Source organism: Aythya fuligula, chromosome 3 (assembly GCF_009819795.1).
Source record: "Aythya fuligula isolate bAytFul2 chromosome 3, bAytFul2.pri, whole genome shotgun sequence".
NCBI classification, from domain to species: domain Eukaryota; kingdom Metazoa; phylum Chordata; class Aves; order Anseriformes; family Anatidae; genus Aythya; species Aythya fuligula.
In genome coordinates, this window is record NC_045561.1 from 85,604,314 (window position 1) to 85,620,529 (window position 16,216).

At 36.2% G+C, this 16,216-nt stretch overlaps 1 protein-coding gene across 1 annotated transcript in view; it reads left to right on the plus strand.

Moving 5' to 3' along the window:
- The window catches only part of IMPG1 (interphotoreceptor matrix proteoglycan 1), a 59,259-nt gene that overhangs the window by 25,881 nt on the left and 17,162 nt on the right, over window positions 1-16,216 (plus strand). Inside the window, exons 7-12 of the mRNA XM_032185505.1 lie at window positions 1,162-1,308; window positions 3,731-3,789; window positions 5,593-5,613; window positions 6,916-7,169; window positions 9,217-9,284; window positions 10,481-11,021. Of these exons, the coding sequence (XP_032041396.1) occupies window positions 1,162-1,308; window positions 3,731-3,789; window positions 5,593-5,613; window positions 6,916-7,169; window positions 9,217-9,284; window positions 10,481-11,021 (1,090 nt within the window). The remainder of the gene's footprint in view (window positions 1-1,161; window positions 1,309-3,730; window positions 3,790-5,592; window positions 5,614-6,915; window positions 7,170-9,216; window positions 9,285-10,480; window positions 11,022-16,216) is intronic.

The following is a 16,216-nucleotide window of genomic DNA, read 5'->3' on the forward strand; positions in this document are numbered from 1 at the left end:
AACCATTCTCCATCATCCTGTTCTTGTTGTTCTTTCTAACCAAGGTATAAAAAGTATGGTTGAGAGTAGAATTGTCCATGAGCAAATACAAATGCAAAGAAGTGTTAAAAGAATATGGAGTATCTAACTATTATTAATAAGTATAAATAAGCAATGTATATGCAATCATAGTAGTAAACAAAATCTCTCGTTCTGTGTTAAAGACTTTCATATTTTTGACAGCCAAACATAGTAGAAACCTGAAAGGTTTTATTCAAAAAGTGAAAGACTTCTTCTGTAGTAAAACAGAAATAAACAGAAGGCAGTGTTTCCTGGATGGCCTCCCTGAATTATTTCCCTTGGGTGCTTGTGTTCCAAGATATGAAATTTGAAGCTGAGCACTGTTTGTGAACAAGAATTCCCTACTGGCGCCATAATCAGCAAAAATATTACATTACCTTACATCTGGATGATCTAGAAAATCTTTCTGAATGCACCCATAGTGACATTCCTTCCTGTGGTCAAGGCATGGTAGCCTGCAAAGTAATTGGCTTTTGGAGATTAATATTGTTAAAGGAAAAAAATTACTAATGTAGGCCAAAATTGCAAACTGTTTTGGGAATCAATAAACATAATAAGAGTACTTTTAAAAGCAGTAAAGTCAACTGCACAGGAAAGGTGTAACCCAGGTAGGGCCAATTCTACTTTACTATAATGAAAAAAAATACATATGTCTGAACATGATACTGTAACAGACAGTCTTGCTTGTTGACCAAAGGCATTATAAGGGTAGGATACCAACCAGCTTTCAACATTTGCTTGTACCTTGAGGTAACAAACTTTCCTCCAAAATGTCAAGTAAAGCCCTAACACTTTCGTGACAGTGGAAAGAAGAAGAGTTCTTTCTCTGCAAGAAATGGCTTGATTCTCTTCATCATCTTCATTATTGCATATAAAAGGCAACACTCCAGTCACAGTAATAGAAACTTGTTTGCAAAGGCAGAAGAAACAAGCCAACAGATGCATCTGGGAAGCCTTGCCATTTGCAGGATATGGTTCAGAAAGCTATTTTGGGGAGGGGCCTAAAAAGGAATACTTCTATCTATTCAATACTGAAATGTAGGGAGAAAAAAATCACTTGCGTTTATTTCTCCCATTTTTTTCTCTCCTCTTTTTTTCCAGGAACTAGGAACAAATACAGTCCCAGAACTGCCTGCAGAGCAAATGGTAGAATTCAGTGTCACTCTCACTGATCAGGAGTACACAGCTGAACTTAATGACCCCAACTCCCCACAGTACCGACAACTAGCCGCCAAATTTCAGCTACAGGTAAGGAGGTTTAGTGAATGCTGAAAAGGTGGCTTTATACCTTTTTTGAGATTCATAACATGAAATTACCTTCACAGTGAAAAAGAACTAGAATCAACCATCCTCTTAAAGTACATAATTTCTATTGTCTCAAGACCTTCAGTTTTCCTTCATGTACAGATATTTTTTGCCCTTGTTTAGGCCATCTGTCCAGCTACCAAGCCAGCATCTTGGTCAGCAGTAGAGCCTCAAATAACTGATGAGGAGAATATTGGTCCAACTGTAACTTTAGGTATATAATTTGGGCTTAATCAGGAATTCATGGACAGTACTTTGTCATAATTTAATTTCTGTAATAAAACTAATGAGAAATGTAATATAAATGTTAAAAGCAATTAGCTACTGTTGTCTGAACTACTTTTCAAAGGACTTCCCATCATTTTGTTGTGCATTACCATAGTTTCTGTAAGAACTGGAACATCTGTTGTGTCTTTGTATAATTAATAATGATAACTGAATGTTCAGCTATCATTTATATAGATAGCAATTAATGACAAAATTCCCCAAAGGCTTGCTTAGTAAATTTAACAAGTTGCTCATCAGTTTCATGAGTGTTCCTCGGTACAAGCTATTTCACTATCCTGGTTCATTTTCAGATATGCATAGAAAAACAGTGAAGAAAGTTTTGGCAGAACAGATAAAAAGTGGCTTCTCTGGAGATTTCCAGTGTTATCCTCAAAAAGAACTGCCTGCTGACTTTGGTTGTCACATATTTAATGAGGCAATTCAGCAATCTGACTTTTGAGTTATTTCATTAATTTTAAAATGTTGCTATAGCATGCAAGTAGAATATAAGGAAGTGCATATAGGAGGCGGAAAAATGTAAAGTTTCCTGATTGTTAGGTTATGTTCCACTGCCATGAAACTTCATCTGTCCACATTAAAGAATCCAAAGCTGTTCTTGACATGAAATATTGACTAAATAACGATTAACAGTCCAGTACTATGAAATACAGCTGATGCACTTTCCTCTAAACAATTCCACAGAGGATGCATTATTACTTGCATAATTACATAAATATTACTTCTGCACTACTTTCTAGAGTCAGACCATGCTCAAAATGAAGTAGTTACCTCAGTTCCTTTCTTACTGTCCTGTTGTGAGAGATGTGCAAAGGAATTATAGATGATACCCATTTTCTGCACTAGATATTAGCTTCTCTTATGTTTGCTGGGAGAAAAAAAAAAAAAAAAAAAGAAAAAGAAAAAAAAAAAAGACATCTAGGAATATTAGTGATAATGGTATTGAGATAATATCCCCATTTTCTTCTACTTCTTCACTTAACTTACCTTAGAGATACAGAGAAAGCTGTAGGTCTGACTGCACATTCCTTACCAGTTCTGACAAATGTTCACTCATGAATAAATAAGCTTTAAATTTATATGGGGTTTGAATGGAAATATACAGCTAAGGAAGAGAAAAGACCTCCACTTTTTACCTCATGTACATATAAATGATATGCTGAATTAAAATGACCTTGTCCCTCAAAAAGTGTTTTCATTTCTTTTTAAGTGCTGAATTCCCCCAACTCCATAGGCTTTGCTAGAAGATGAAATGCCTAGATAATATGTTGCCTGATACTTAACAGGACCAGAAAATGAATCAGAAAAGAAAACTGGCACTGTGTCTTTAAGAAAAATCCATCTTCTGACACAAAAGATATACATCAAATACTCTTTTTTGTTTAGCTACAACAGAAAAGGAACGATTTGTGCTTACCAAGTCAGTTGGAGTTCGAAACATTGTTAGTTATTGAGGTGCTAATAGAAACATGTTATTCTAGTCTGAAAAATGTGTACAGAATTCATATTCTCTGCTCATTATTTATTCTTCATATTGACTCTTCTATTAAAAAACATTTAATTGTACAATTGTTTGCATTTGAATTGAAAATATTCAAAGTGATTCTATTTGTATGAGACAGCTCAAACTTGCATTTTTAAAGAAGTTCACAGATATTCTAAATACATCTACATGTGGTTAGTATTTCAAAATAATTAACAGTTCACAGTTAGAGTGATCTGAATGACAAAACAATTTATGAATCAAAACAACTGAAAATAAGAAAAACATTTTATTCAATGCATCTTGCTTGACTCCCTCTGTTATGTAAACAGATGATAATCCAGTTAATAACTGCATTACTTTAAAAAAGGCACATTTTGTACTTTATTTTTTCTATTAACAGGTGATACAAGCAGCATGTACAAACCAAATATTCTCTTTAAGTTGAGCAAAGCTGATACCACAAAAAGGGCACTTAAAACTGTTTCCTAAAGCTATTTCCAAAATATGAAAAATATAGTCTAGTTATTTAATATTTTATTTTGCTTTTTAGTAGTAGAAATTATACTGGATTAACAAGTTTATGTTTTTCTACAGATGCAAAAAATATTTGAGAAGCTTCCAGGATTTAAAGAAATCCACGTATTAGGATTTAAGTAAGTAAGAAAATTGGACTCATATTTCTGCTGGAAGAGACCTATTAATAGTGGAGTATGTATTACTATAAACAGAAAATAGTTCTCTGGGAACAATACAGTGACAATATGGAGAGAAGTGCAAACACATTCAAAGTGAGACTATGAGCGTTTGAATTATTAAGAAGTAGCTTTGATTCTCTTTGGGAACTAGAAATCCTACTGCAGGTAAAGTAATAAATGTCTTGAAATTGTTTGTTTGCTAGCAACATTGTATTAAGGAATTTCTTAAATGAGAAGGCAAAGAGAGTTAAGAGCATGATGATTTAGGTGGCTACTTTTTTGTGTGTGGATCCTGTGCTCTTCATAGATCAAAGTGAAGGTGCCTTGGAAAGAGAAGGTTGCAGGAGGATACATGTTCACACTTATAAAAGTTTTCCAATAGGTTGCTCCCAGGTATGTTAAACAATTAAAATGCTTTATTTTTTAATAGATTCCTGTTCTGTCTTGCCATTTATGTTAGTGTTAGCTTCCTTGTATGTTTACTGCTGATAAAAGCTACTGTATAATTTTTCAATAGAGAATCTACAATTTCTTTCAAAATCTGAATATTTCATTTATCAATGTTTCAACAAATAACACATTAGGTAAAGAGCCAAGGGAAAACCAAATTACTAACAATAATAATAATAATAATAATAAAGGCAAAGAAAGAGAAGGATGAGACAGAAATATGTGGGCTTATGGCACGATACCAGGAACAGTCAGCCCTTCTAATAATACTTAATACATGTTGATAATGAAATATGAAATACATTGAAGAACATTCATATCGCAATGCAATTTTAGACAAAGCATATTTCTTCCCAGCTTTTCCCTCTGCAAAATTGCTGGGAAATAGGAGAGAGAAGAGCAAAACAGAGTGAAAATGACTGCTTAACATTTTGATAATTAATGTAAGAAAAGAGAAGGCTGGCTACTGCATGACCAGCTAAGAAAATCTGTAGTAGTATCTCATGGTTACAACTTACATTAAGTAATGTGTTTCAGTCGTGACTCAGAGATCTGTGATCTGTTTAGTAAATTGATCTTAGATCTCAGGAGCTGATAAGTATATTCATCAACAAGGATGACAAGGATTGCTGCCCATCATCTATTTAGTTAGCTCATGATCACCAAAGACAGGCCTTAGATATGTTGTTGTTCATTCTCCTTTCACCGTATTTCCTCATTTATTAGCAGCATATCCCACAAGGCAATATGGACTGACAACATTAGAGATGTGCCAGACAATTCATCAAGGAAAATAACAGGGCATTATATTAGAGAAGGTCAACATAGGCATGTCCTCCACAGGTGATTAATAGGTCATTACCCCTGTGACTAGGATCTGAGTAGGCACCATGAGTGGTTAAGAGTAATAGTTGCTACTACTGTTGTCAAAGGTATTTACTACCACCACAAAGATATAAAATAACAATGACAGTGCTCAAATTGTGTCATTTGTAGTGGGAAATAGGAAATCTATTTCAAATATTTCAGACTATCAAGGTAAAGTAAAATTCTTGTGGTTTTTTTTTGTTGTTGTTTTGTTTTGTTTTTCACTCAAAACATGATGTTTTCCATTGTTTGGAAGGGAAAAAGTGTAATGATGGAGAGTAAGCTGTCATTTTCACACACAGATAAAAATTATAGATGACACACAGAAGATAAATTGTCAAGAGCTGTTTTTGATGTGCAAGTGATTTACCAGTACACATGAATCTTTGTTTTTCTTTCTTTTGCAATCCTTTATCACACCCTTTTTTCTGTGATGAAATGAAGACAGAAGAAGGAGAAAGATGGGTAATTTATCTTTAATTCATAATAAAGATAGATCATTTTATAGAGTAATAAATGTAGATAAATACATCAATAATAGGTTTTTATCTTGATGTGACAAAATGAATTGATTTGTGTTCTGCTCAGGTACAAATTCTGTGATATAAAACAGCAGGGCCAGCTTTTACTTTAATCTGAAAGGTTCATGCAAACAAAGTTTATTAGGACCTCTCTAAAGGGAAAGAAATTGACCTAAGAAAAATTATATTCAGATGACAAAAGATTTCTATCAGTCATAAACTTACAGTAAAAACAATAAGGAAATTTAAATTTTCATTTTTAATCATCTGTTTCCTAGCTGTGTTTCCATATATACATTATCTTCAATGAGTATGTAGGATTTGATTTGTTAACTCTGTTATCAGGCCAGATAGAATGGCATGAGTCACCAGCTTGATGCAGGAAGTTGCTGACTGCTACTACAAAAAAAAACTACAGCCTTTTGTTGATGTTTAGGAGTGTTGCTGAAGAATAATTTGTCTGGAACTTCCCAGAATTTCTCTTTTATACATAGTTTAAAAGGAAGGAATCTCTGCTTTTTTTTTCTGGATTCTTGCAATGTCATGTAAATGCGTAACACGTACTAGGTAAGGTGAAATTCCTCTATCTCCAGGTATTTGATGCTGTAGAAAGCAATTAATGGTTTGTTATTTTTCATGTTAATTATGTAAATTTAGTATATGACAAGTGATGCATTAATAACAGGAAAGACTCAAGTCTTCTGTTGAACAAGTACATCTAGGGAGACGCTTTACACACTCATTTGAACTTTGAAAAACTGACTCCCATTGTGAAATGTGGTTTGCTTGCTGGCTGTTAAAATTAAAGATATAATAGGATTTTTGATAATCTGTAGTTTTATGAATTTGCTAATCCCTTTTTATAGGTTCTTGTATAATTAATAGGTGATTATGGCTTCTATTAACTGTCAGCAGGCACTTGTGATTGTTTAAACCAATAAGTAATGAGTTCAAACCATATTACTACAGGTCTCTGAGTAGTCATCTTAGACTGGATTATGTTAGAACATTTTTTATAATCTTTCAATATTGGAATTTTAATTAAAAAGAATGTATAAAAAAAAAGCTAATGTATAGCAGAAGTATTTTTAAGGTGACAGGTTCATTAGAAGTAGTATATCTATGTCATTCTTACAGGAGAAAATATGTTGTGGTTGCATGAACATTTCTGTTCATTTGTAAAAAACAGGCTTCACCCATTAACTGTTTTTGCTGCACTGAACATTTTTGCATCTTCCCCTTGCAGATCAAGCAGCACTATAGCACGATATATGGTAAACTTTGAGAGAGATGGCTCAGAAATCAAAAGCACTGTGGATGACATCTCAACTATTGGATCAAATAAGGTTGAAAATGAAAAGACTCTGCTTTCTCCAAAGGAAGAGAGGGAGATATCAGCAACTAAACTCACAGTAACAGACCTTCAGCAACTGGTTGCCATAGCACTCCATGAAGACAGGTCCCTGCCAGTAGACCTTGGGACACTTCAGTTTACTGACGGTCAGTAGGAAGTCCAGTAGCGGGCACAAGTCTGAAATTTGCTCTTGCAAATTTATTCACCTTCAATACCTTTTCCTTTGCTTTGCTCACAGATCATTTTCATATGATGTATCCCAGTCTCTTAAGTGTTGCACAGCATTCAAAGGATGCAGAGAACAAAGTTAAATTTTATAGCAAAATATGATTTTATATAATCATATAGCCTAACTTCCAATCACACTGAAGAATCTGTTTTTCTTGTTTGTTTAGAATGTCTGGGTATTTTGCACACTAGGACAAAAAAAGAGGAGAAGCAAACAGCAAGATATCATGAATATTCACTAAATCATTCTGATTTCCCAGTATGGACAGTCTTCTTTCTTTAATGGGGGGGGGGGGGGGGGGGGAAGGGAGGGGGAGTTTCCTCTAAACAAAACCTAGATTTCGAAAAGCTAAGCCTCTATTGTAAGCAAGTTATCTAACCTCCCATTGGAGAAACAAAGGCACACCTTAGAGTGCATTTGATCTCAATCTATAATCAGTGGCATGAATCATTTTTCTCTCTGAAACATAGAGGAAGTGTAGAGACAAGTTTAGGATAGCACTAAAGCTTGTTTAGAATAGCCCTAGCAGGAGGTTGAAGGGCTACATCTAGTCCAGTAATCCAGCTAATAAGCATCCCCTTTATAGCCCAACAATAATTTTTTCAAAGCTAGCGTAGACCTAGTTTTGGGGAGATGCATCAAAAATGGGGAAAATTTTTTAAATATTTCTCATATGTCTATTTGTCAAAGTGATGTTAAAACACACACCAGATCTTAGCCAGAAAGTTTCATCTAGAAACAGAAGCATTTTTGTCCCTCTAAAAATGTTTAGATGAACTAATACGGTCAGTATTATTAAAATATCATATTTGAAGATAGATTGAAAGTGCCAAGCCAAATTTTTGTGGATATGGAACACTTTAGTAATATCTATTTTTAATTAACTATTTCTCTCTAGTTATTTTTAATAATAAATTTCAGAAAAGCAACTTGCATGCATATCCTCCCCCTCTATTCTGCCCTGGTCAGGCCTCACCTGTGTCTAGCGTCTAGTTCTGGGCTCCCTGGTACAAGAAAGGCAGGGATCTCCTGGAAAGAGTCCAGCAGAGGGCCACAAAGATGATATGGGGCCTGGAGTGTCTTCCCTATGAAGAAAGGCTGAGAGACCTGGGTCTGTTCAGCCTGGAGAAGAGAAGACTGAGAGGGGATCTCCTCAGTGTATATAAATATCTGAGAGGTGGGGGACTGACGGATGTAGCCAACCTCTTCTCAGTGGTTTGTGGGGATAGGACAAGGGGCAATGGCTGCAAGTTAGAGCACAGGAAGTTCCACACTGACAAGTGAAAGAACTTCTTCACGGTGAGGGTGACAGAGCATTGGAACAGGCTGCCCAGGGAGGTTGTGGAGTCTCCTTCTCTGCAGATATTCAAGGCCTGTCTGGACGCCTACCTGGACAGCTTGCTCTGAGGAACCTGCTTTGGCAGGGGAGTTGGACCCAATGATCTTTCAAGGTCCCTTCCAACCCCTTCAATTCTGTGATTCTGTGATATGTGTTTAAAGATCTCCTTTGAGAGGGTTAAAGAAGCAACTGGGCACAAAAGCCAAAGCAGTAGGAGTAACAATAGCATAGACTGTGGGTAAAACTGAAAAAAATTTAGTCTTAATGAACAGCATGATATAATGAGTTATCATAACCTATGTGGATTTAACTGGGTGGTTCATACTTCAGCTGATTTTAATCATTCATCCATCTGTGCCTGGTTCAGCCCTCTGCAGACCTATCCCATTTATACTAAATAAAGAATACAAAGAACACTGCATATGAAATACTTGCTTTCTTAATAGCTGCCAGTTTAAATTGAAATTTATGCTTCTCTGTTCTTAAGATGTTTTTTTTTTAAAGTCTTCTTTAACAGAGAATAGTTTTAACATTGTTTTTACTGAATTTACGTTTGAAGAGTATTCAGTGTGCCATTGCTGAAATATTGCTCACTCTTTCTCCCTCTTTTTTTATTTTTTTTCAGAATCACCTAGTGATTTTGATAATGATATCCAGGCCATGGTCACTATTCCTCTGACAGGCCCTGATTTGGTGAGTTAATTCCAGTTTATTTAGTTATTTATTTCACCATGAGAAATGAACTTAAACACTCTGAAGAAGTTTGTAAATATATAGAATAATGCTCTTATGCAAAAATACATATCAAGGAAACAATGGCTCGCTAATTCAGAAGTGCATCTCAATGAGAGAAGAGCAAATGACAGAGTTAGTAAAGGTCATCTTTCTTTGATCATTTTTAAAAGGAAAGATAATGTGATTAGGATCACATGCACGTACCAAATGTTTCACATATCCCACAATGTCATGCTGAGTTATAGTTTGCAGGTTCCCGTTACTAAAGATTGCTGTTCTTTTTAGCAATGAACGTTAAAAATGATGATGAACCATAGAGAAATTTGCGTTGGAAAGGACCTTAAAAATTATCTAGTTCCAACCCCTCTGTCATGCCACCCACTAGATCATGTTGCCCAGGACCCTGCTGAACCTGACATTGAACACTTACAGGGATGGGGCATCCGCATCTTCTCTGGACAACCTGTTCCAGTGCCTCACCACCCTCTGAGTGAAGAATTTCCTCTTAAGCTCTAATCTCTATCTCCCATCCTTTAACTAAAATCATTCCCCTTTGTCCTGTCATTGTCTGCCCAAGAAAAAATTGTTCTACATCTTTTTTATAAGCCCCCTTTAAGTATTGGGAGTCTGCTATAAGGTCTTCTTAGAGCCTTCAGCCTGAAGAAGAGAACAGCCCCAGCTCTCTCAGCCTTCCTTTACAGGAGAGGTGCTCCAGTCCCTTGATCATCCTCGTGGCCCTCCTCTGGACCTGCTCTAACAGCCCCACATCCTTCTTGTGCTGGGGGCCCCAGACCTGAATGCAGTACTCCATGTGGGGCCTCATGAGGGCAGAGCAGAGGGGGACAATCTCCTCTCTTGACCTGCTGGCCACTCCTTTGTTGATGCAACCTAGGATGCAGTTGGTCTTCTGGGCTGCAAGCACACACTGCTGGCTCATGTCAAGCTTTTCATCCATCAAAACCCCCAGGTCCTTCTCTGCAAGGCTGCTCTCAATGAGTTCTTCTCCTAGTCTGGGATTGCCCCAAGCCAGGTGCAGTACCTTGCACTTGGCCTTGTTGAACCTCATTAGGTTCACATGGTCCCACTTCTCAAGCTTGCCCAGGTAATTAAAACTATCCTTTAAAACTTTTTTCCCTCTGAATTCCCTTTTTCAGGAGGATGCCATGGGTGTGGAGCTCCCACTGGGTTATCCTAGCCCACCGGCATTAGACCAAACAGGAGACATCTTGGTCAATGAATTTACAACTGAAATACCTGTGCTAAGTGGAGAGATCAGTGTACCTGAAGACTTTGATAATAATTTTGTCTCATCTGAACCTGTGTACCCTACCAAACCCCCCAGAGAAACATCTCAGGACAAATCTTCTCCAGCCATGGAAGATACTACTACTGGTTACCAAAGTTTCACAGTGCCTTTCAATGTTCTGGTTAGTACTGACAGTTCTCCAAAACCAGAAAATTCCTATTTGCCTCCTCCAGCAGATGAGTCGGCTAGCAATGACTTAGTCACAGATGACTATGAGTCTCCGACGGAGCAGGCTGTTACTCTGGCAGTTTATACCACTGGTAGCTTTACCCCACCTAATCTCCTGCAAGCCACAGATGAGAATACTGAAGCTGAGGAGAAGAAGGAACTGGCTGGAATAACAGAGCTACCTTTGGAAGAAGCTGACCAAGATAGTCTGTTTGACCAAGGTAAGGTGCTAAAAACTTTTACATAAGAAAGAATAGTAGAGGTCCACTTGTTATTATACATATGGTCATATGTAAGTATAGTAAACATTTTTCTAACTTTTCACTTTCATTTGTTAGAAAAATATTTCTGGACCATCAAAGGTGAAAAATATAATTTGCATTTCTGATGCTCACTTCAAAAAATCCTAATATATTTGACTTTGAGGTTAACAACATAAAAACAACAACAAAAATAAAACAACAAAACACAAATGCAAAGGCATAAGAAAGGATTTGTACAAGGTACTACAGTAGAAATTCAAAATTTCAAAAAGCCAGAGCAAAAAGACATGCCAGAAAAAAAAAATAAATAAATGAAATCCCAGCTAGCACAAATGAGAACAATTCCAGCATTTAAAACATGGGAGGTAAATTACTATATGTTCTACAGACAGGTCTGGATGATAGCCACAAATGTGTCATGAAATAATTTATTCCAGGCAAGGTGTACTCTGGCTCAGAGAAGTTTGAATTTCTGCAAATCTGATGAATGTAAATATTAATAATAATAATAATAATAATAATAATAATAATATTTTCCATGTTTGTTTATTCAATTTTACTCATGCAATAGGAATTTAATGGTACTCAAAGATACAATAAAAAAATAATATATATATATATGTATATATATACATACATATGTTTGAGTGAAGAGTCTGCATGATCTTACCCTAAAAACGTACATGATAGCCATGTTTTACACAGCTATAAGGAAAGTGTTTACCGTGCAAATGAAAAATGTTAGGACAAAGACTTTAGGGTCAGCTTTACGGCACAGGCACATTAGGCTTTTCCCTAGAGCAGCAAAATCTTAGTAAGGCCGATGCCTCCCTCAAATCTATCAGTGGTCTGGAAAGCCAACTTGGCCTCACTAACTCAGCATTACATCAGCAAACTTTAATTTTATTTACATTTCTAAGAAGCTTGTACTTTGTAAGATGCAAGAGGTCACTACAAACACATGAGTAGAATTAATTCTTGGGTGAATAATCAGATGTGTTTTGGCTCAGATTTTTGGCTGACTGTCTGAACAGAAAAGCAGAAGGCAGGTAAGAACTTCACATGGTACTTCTAAGTCCCCAGAAATGTCATGCTTAAAGTTTCTAGGTTTGCTCTCTGCTACAGGGAATGTCCCACACGACGCTCTGATCTACCCCTGCTCCCTTCTTGCTTAATCCTTGGTCTTCTGCATCCCAGCCTGCACTCAAGAAGATTCTTGGAGAGAGCACAATGAACACTCCCCCTCCTTTCATGTTCTTCCTGACTCAGCATGCACAGAATTTGCCAAAATTCCCCCCTCTTGCCCAGCATCAACCTGTAAGCCAAGGGGGAAATGCCTGTGTAGTGTTGTGTCAGTGGCACTGTTCTTTCTGGATCCAGTAAATACCACAATGTCCATTTTAAGGAATAAAGAATATAAAAGCTGCCACTTGAGATCACACACCACCACAACCCCAAGCAGAGAAGAACACAGAATACTCCATTGTCACGTTATTGCACATGGCAGTTTCTCTGGTAGTTGGAGTTAACTGTTATTACCTTTTTAAGAGTCACAGTTTTGCTGCATAAAATGCAAGGGTTTACCTTTACTGAAATAGCAGATTCTCACACATGGAAAACTCTAGATGCATTCTGTTGTGTTTTTCACTGGCAGGAATATCACATGCCATGACTTAGCATGAGCCATCCTCGTTGTGTGTGCAGGTTTATCACATGTACTAAGTAAGAAATTCCCATTCTGTACTCTTGCTTTCCTACACAGAGTTTTGAAGTGAAAAAAAAGCAAATACTTTATGATTACCAGAGTGAACTAAAATTTAGAAAAACACTTCTTACAATAATTAACTGTGAGACGGTCCTGAAAGTTAAGTTTGTGATAAAAAGTGTTAAACAAAACTCTGTTCAAAAGCTTACTGAGAAGTCTTACAATGCTACTGATAAAAGTACAGCATACCTTTACATAACGTTTATTACTACTGTAGAAAAGCATCACATTTGTGGGGGATGAAAGACATGCATTTTTCATTTTATTCACTCATTGGGTTAGGGACTTACCATAAAAGTACATAAAACTACATACCTGTTTCACATTTTGCTAAATAGCTGGAAAACCTTATAGCCTAACAGTTCATGGTCGGGGCATTTTAACTTACCAAAAATACAGAACAATGTATGCAGAGAATACTAGATCCATTATTTTTCTTCAGATCAAAAATTGTAAATAATTTGTTGATTGCAACATTTTACCATTACTGCCTGAGTGCTTCTCACCGGATGGGAGGAGGGACACAGGAGATGGGCCTCTGTCTGGCCCCAAGGTTCAAGCTTGCTTGATTATTACCTGCTGTCAAGGAATGACCACAGTTTATTTGGCTCTCACAGGCCCTGTTACCTCAGGTCAAAATTAGCTGCTGTGTTTCTAAATGATCCTCAGAGACAATACACTGCATAGGTTAATGACTTTCAGTGTCATCAGGCAAATGTCAGGACTAAGGGAAATGTTAGGAAGGGTAATACAAATGGAAAGTTCACTGCTGGAAGAAATTCAGATTTTGTCTAGAAATTTTTCTCATATAATCAGAAAGTCAGAAAAAAATATATAATTAAAAAAAAAAAGTTTTTTTTTTTTTTCTTCTTCTTGAAGCCATTACTGTTTGTGCCACACAACATATAATTTTTCACTGAAAAAGAATTGGATCTTCTGTATGTGTAGGTATACATGAGTAGGTTTGATATTGTAAACATCTTTTGGGACTAACCCTTTGAACACTATTTTCAGAAATTATTTGTTGCACATTTGGGTTAGAACCTATCAGTCTGCAAAACAAAATGAACTGCCTGGAGTTGTTAAAAAAAAAAAAAAAAAAAAGTCCTTCTTGAAAATAAAGCCCACTATCTTGCTTGTCTTGGTTGAACATGAGTTATGTCTACAACAAGCATTAACATGTAAGAGTTCCATCATCACGTCTGTAGATTAGCAGGAGAAAAATAAGGGTTCCTTCTCTAAAATGGTGGGAAGCCACGTTAGCAATGACACATAGCTGTATTTATTATTTCTGCTTAAAATCTTCTAGTATGCAAAACATACTACATACTTAACCTAAGAGAGACGTTGAACATTATTTACTGAGTTCTTAAAAGACTAAATTGTGCATAACCTTTAAAACTTTTTCACTTTTCATAGCTTTTTCTATTCTGGCAGTGTATAGATGTACAGTATCCCCTGCATTCTTTTCTTTTTCTAGATGTTGCATATTTTATAGGAAGTAACAGAATTAGATCTGGAAATTCAAGACTTACTTAATATTTATGATAGAGGTTTTATTAAAGTCAGCAGTACCAGTGATATTAACTGTAATATTGCAAGCAAATTTTATGACTAGCAGGTAGAGAATTTTTCTAACTTTGTGCCTGGCTTCATTTGATAGCTGCATTTCTTAGTAATCTTTTAACTTTTCACTGTTGCTGGAGTAAAAGAGCAGGAACTACTTAGATGGTGTTGTATAAGGTTGGACAGAGGGTTAGGTTTTAAAGAGTTTTCTGCAATTGTACTACATCTATTCCCATCCCATTTCCCACCCTACAATCCAAAAGATAGAGTAAATTTTCCTCGCTGCATGTTTAGAACTTCATAAAACTAAATTTACTCATCTTCAGCATGAAAGGAAGAGATGGGTAGCATAAATAGCTTAGTCTGATGTTCTTGTATGTGTCCCCATCAGCTTTGTGTTTCACAGATTGAGTTAATTGCATTGGTTATCACATGCCCGTAACTAGAGGCTAAGCATTACTACAGATTCCTGAACACTGAATGGCTAAAATCCATTTCTGTTACTTCAGTTGTACCTACCTGAAGTCATTGAGCAAAGCAATATTACAAAATAAGTAAATAAATAATCTGTCACAGCTACTGGAAAGGTAATCATGTCTGCAAATTCACAAAAAATGCGCATAAATTTCTGTGTACAAGGTCTAGGGAAAGGAGAGTAAAAATCAAGTGAGGAGTAAAATTAATAAGAGGTGTCCTTTTAAGTCATGCAGGAGGGATTTAGTAGGCTTGGGCAGGCAGTGGAAGAAATGAGCCAGGAGTAAGTGCATGCTCATTCTGGATGGTGATGTCCACGGGCAGTAATGGGGGGACCAGTGAGAATGCTGGCCAAACGGTGATGGTTATTACTCCAGGCCTTGAAGCAGACCAGAACTACCAGGAAGATACTAAGCTATCTTTAAGTAAGCCTCAAATTTGAATTTCAAGTTCTGTTTTGAGATTTCTGAAAAGAACTAAGAGAAAAACCCTTGTATATATTTCCAAGCTTCTTACTGTAAAGTTATAAAATGCCTGGATTAGATATCAAGGTTTAAACTTTTGAGTAGTTATAAAAAAGGTTTTTCTTTGCTGTAGTGCCTTCCAAATTTGGTCTGTCATTTTCCATTTACAAACAGTGCAAGCAAAACTTCTCTTTTCTACTGAGATACCTGTTTGGTGTTTTCTAGCATTCCTCTTTCTTCTTTTTTCCCTCTGGAGTTCACTCATCACTCTCTCTTCTGTATGATTAAATTTCTTCGCCCTTTCTTTGCAGTCTTCCCATGACTCTACTATAAACAGTATGACCATTCAGAATGGAAGCCCCTGATGTTACATTAGACAGCCTGTTATCTCAAAATCCAAGAAAATTTCAGCATTAAAAAAAAAAAAAAAGCAAACAAATGTAAACACAGATAAAAGTGTTCATGAAGTCTGCAACAACAATCATTAAATACTTTGGCTTCCTAAACAGGAAGAAGAATTTTAACTTGTATTTGTTTTAACTGTAGCTACTTACAGATCATATAATCTGGGTAAAGGCTTATCCTCAAATTCTGACCATTATAGAGGAAACAATATTTCTGGATATGTTATTCCAGAAGTATAGGGCAAAATAAAGCTAGCACTAAATTACTTCAGCTATTCTATGTCTTGGTCTATTCACATGTCTTGGTTTTATCAACTTCAAGAAACACTTGAAAGAAGAAGACTCTGCAGAACATATCACAATGTTTTTCCTATGAGAAAAAAAAAAAAAAAACACAGCCAAGTATGTGGTGGTCACATCCCTGTATGTGTAACTGATAAGAGACTCATTCATTTTAGTAATTGCTCTCATGTTAGTGCA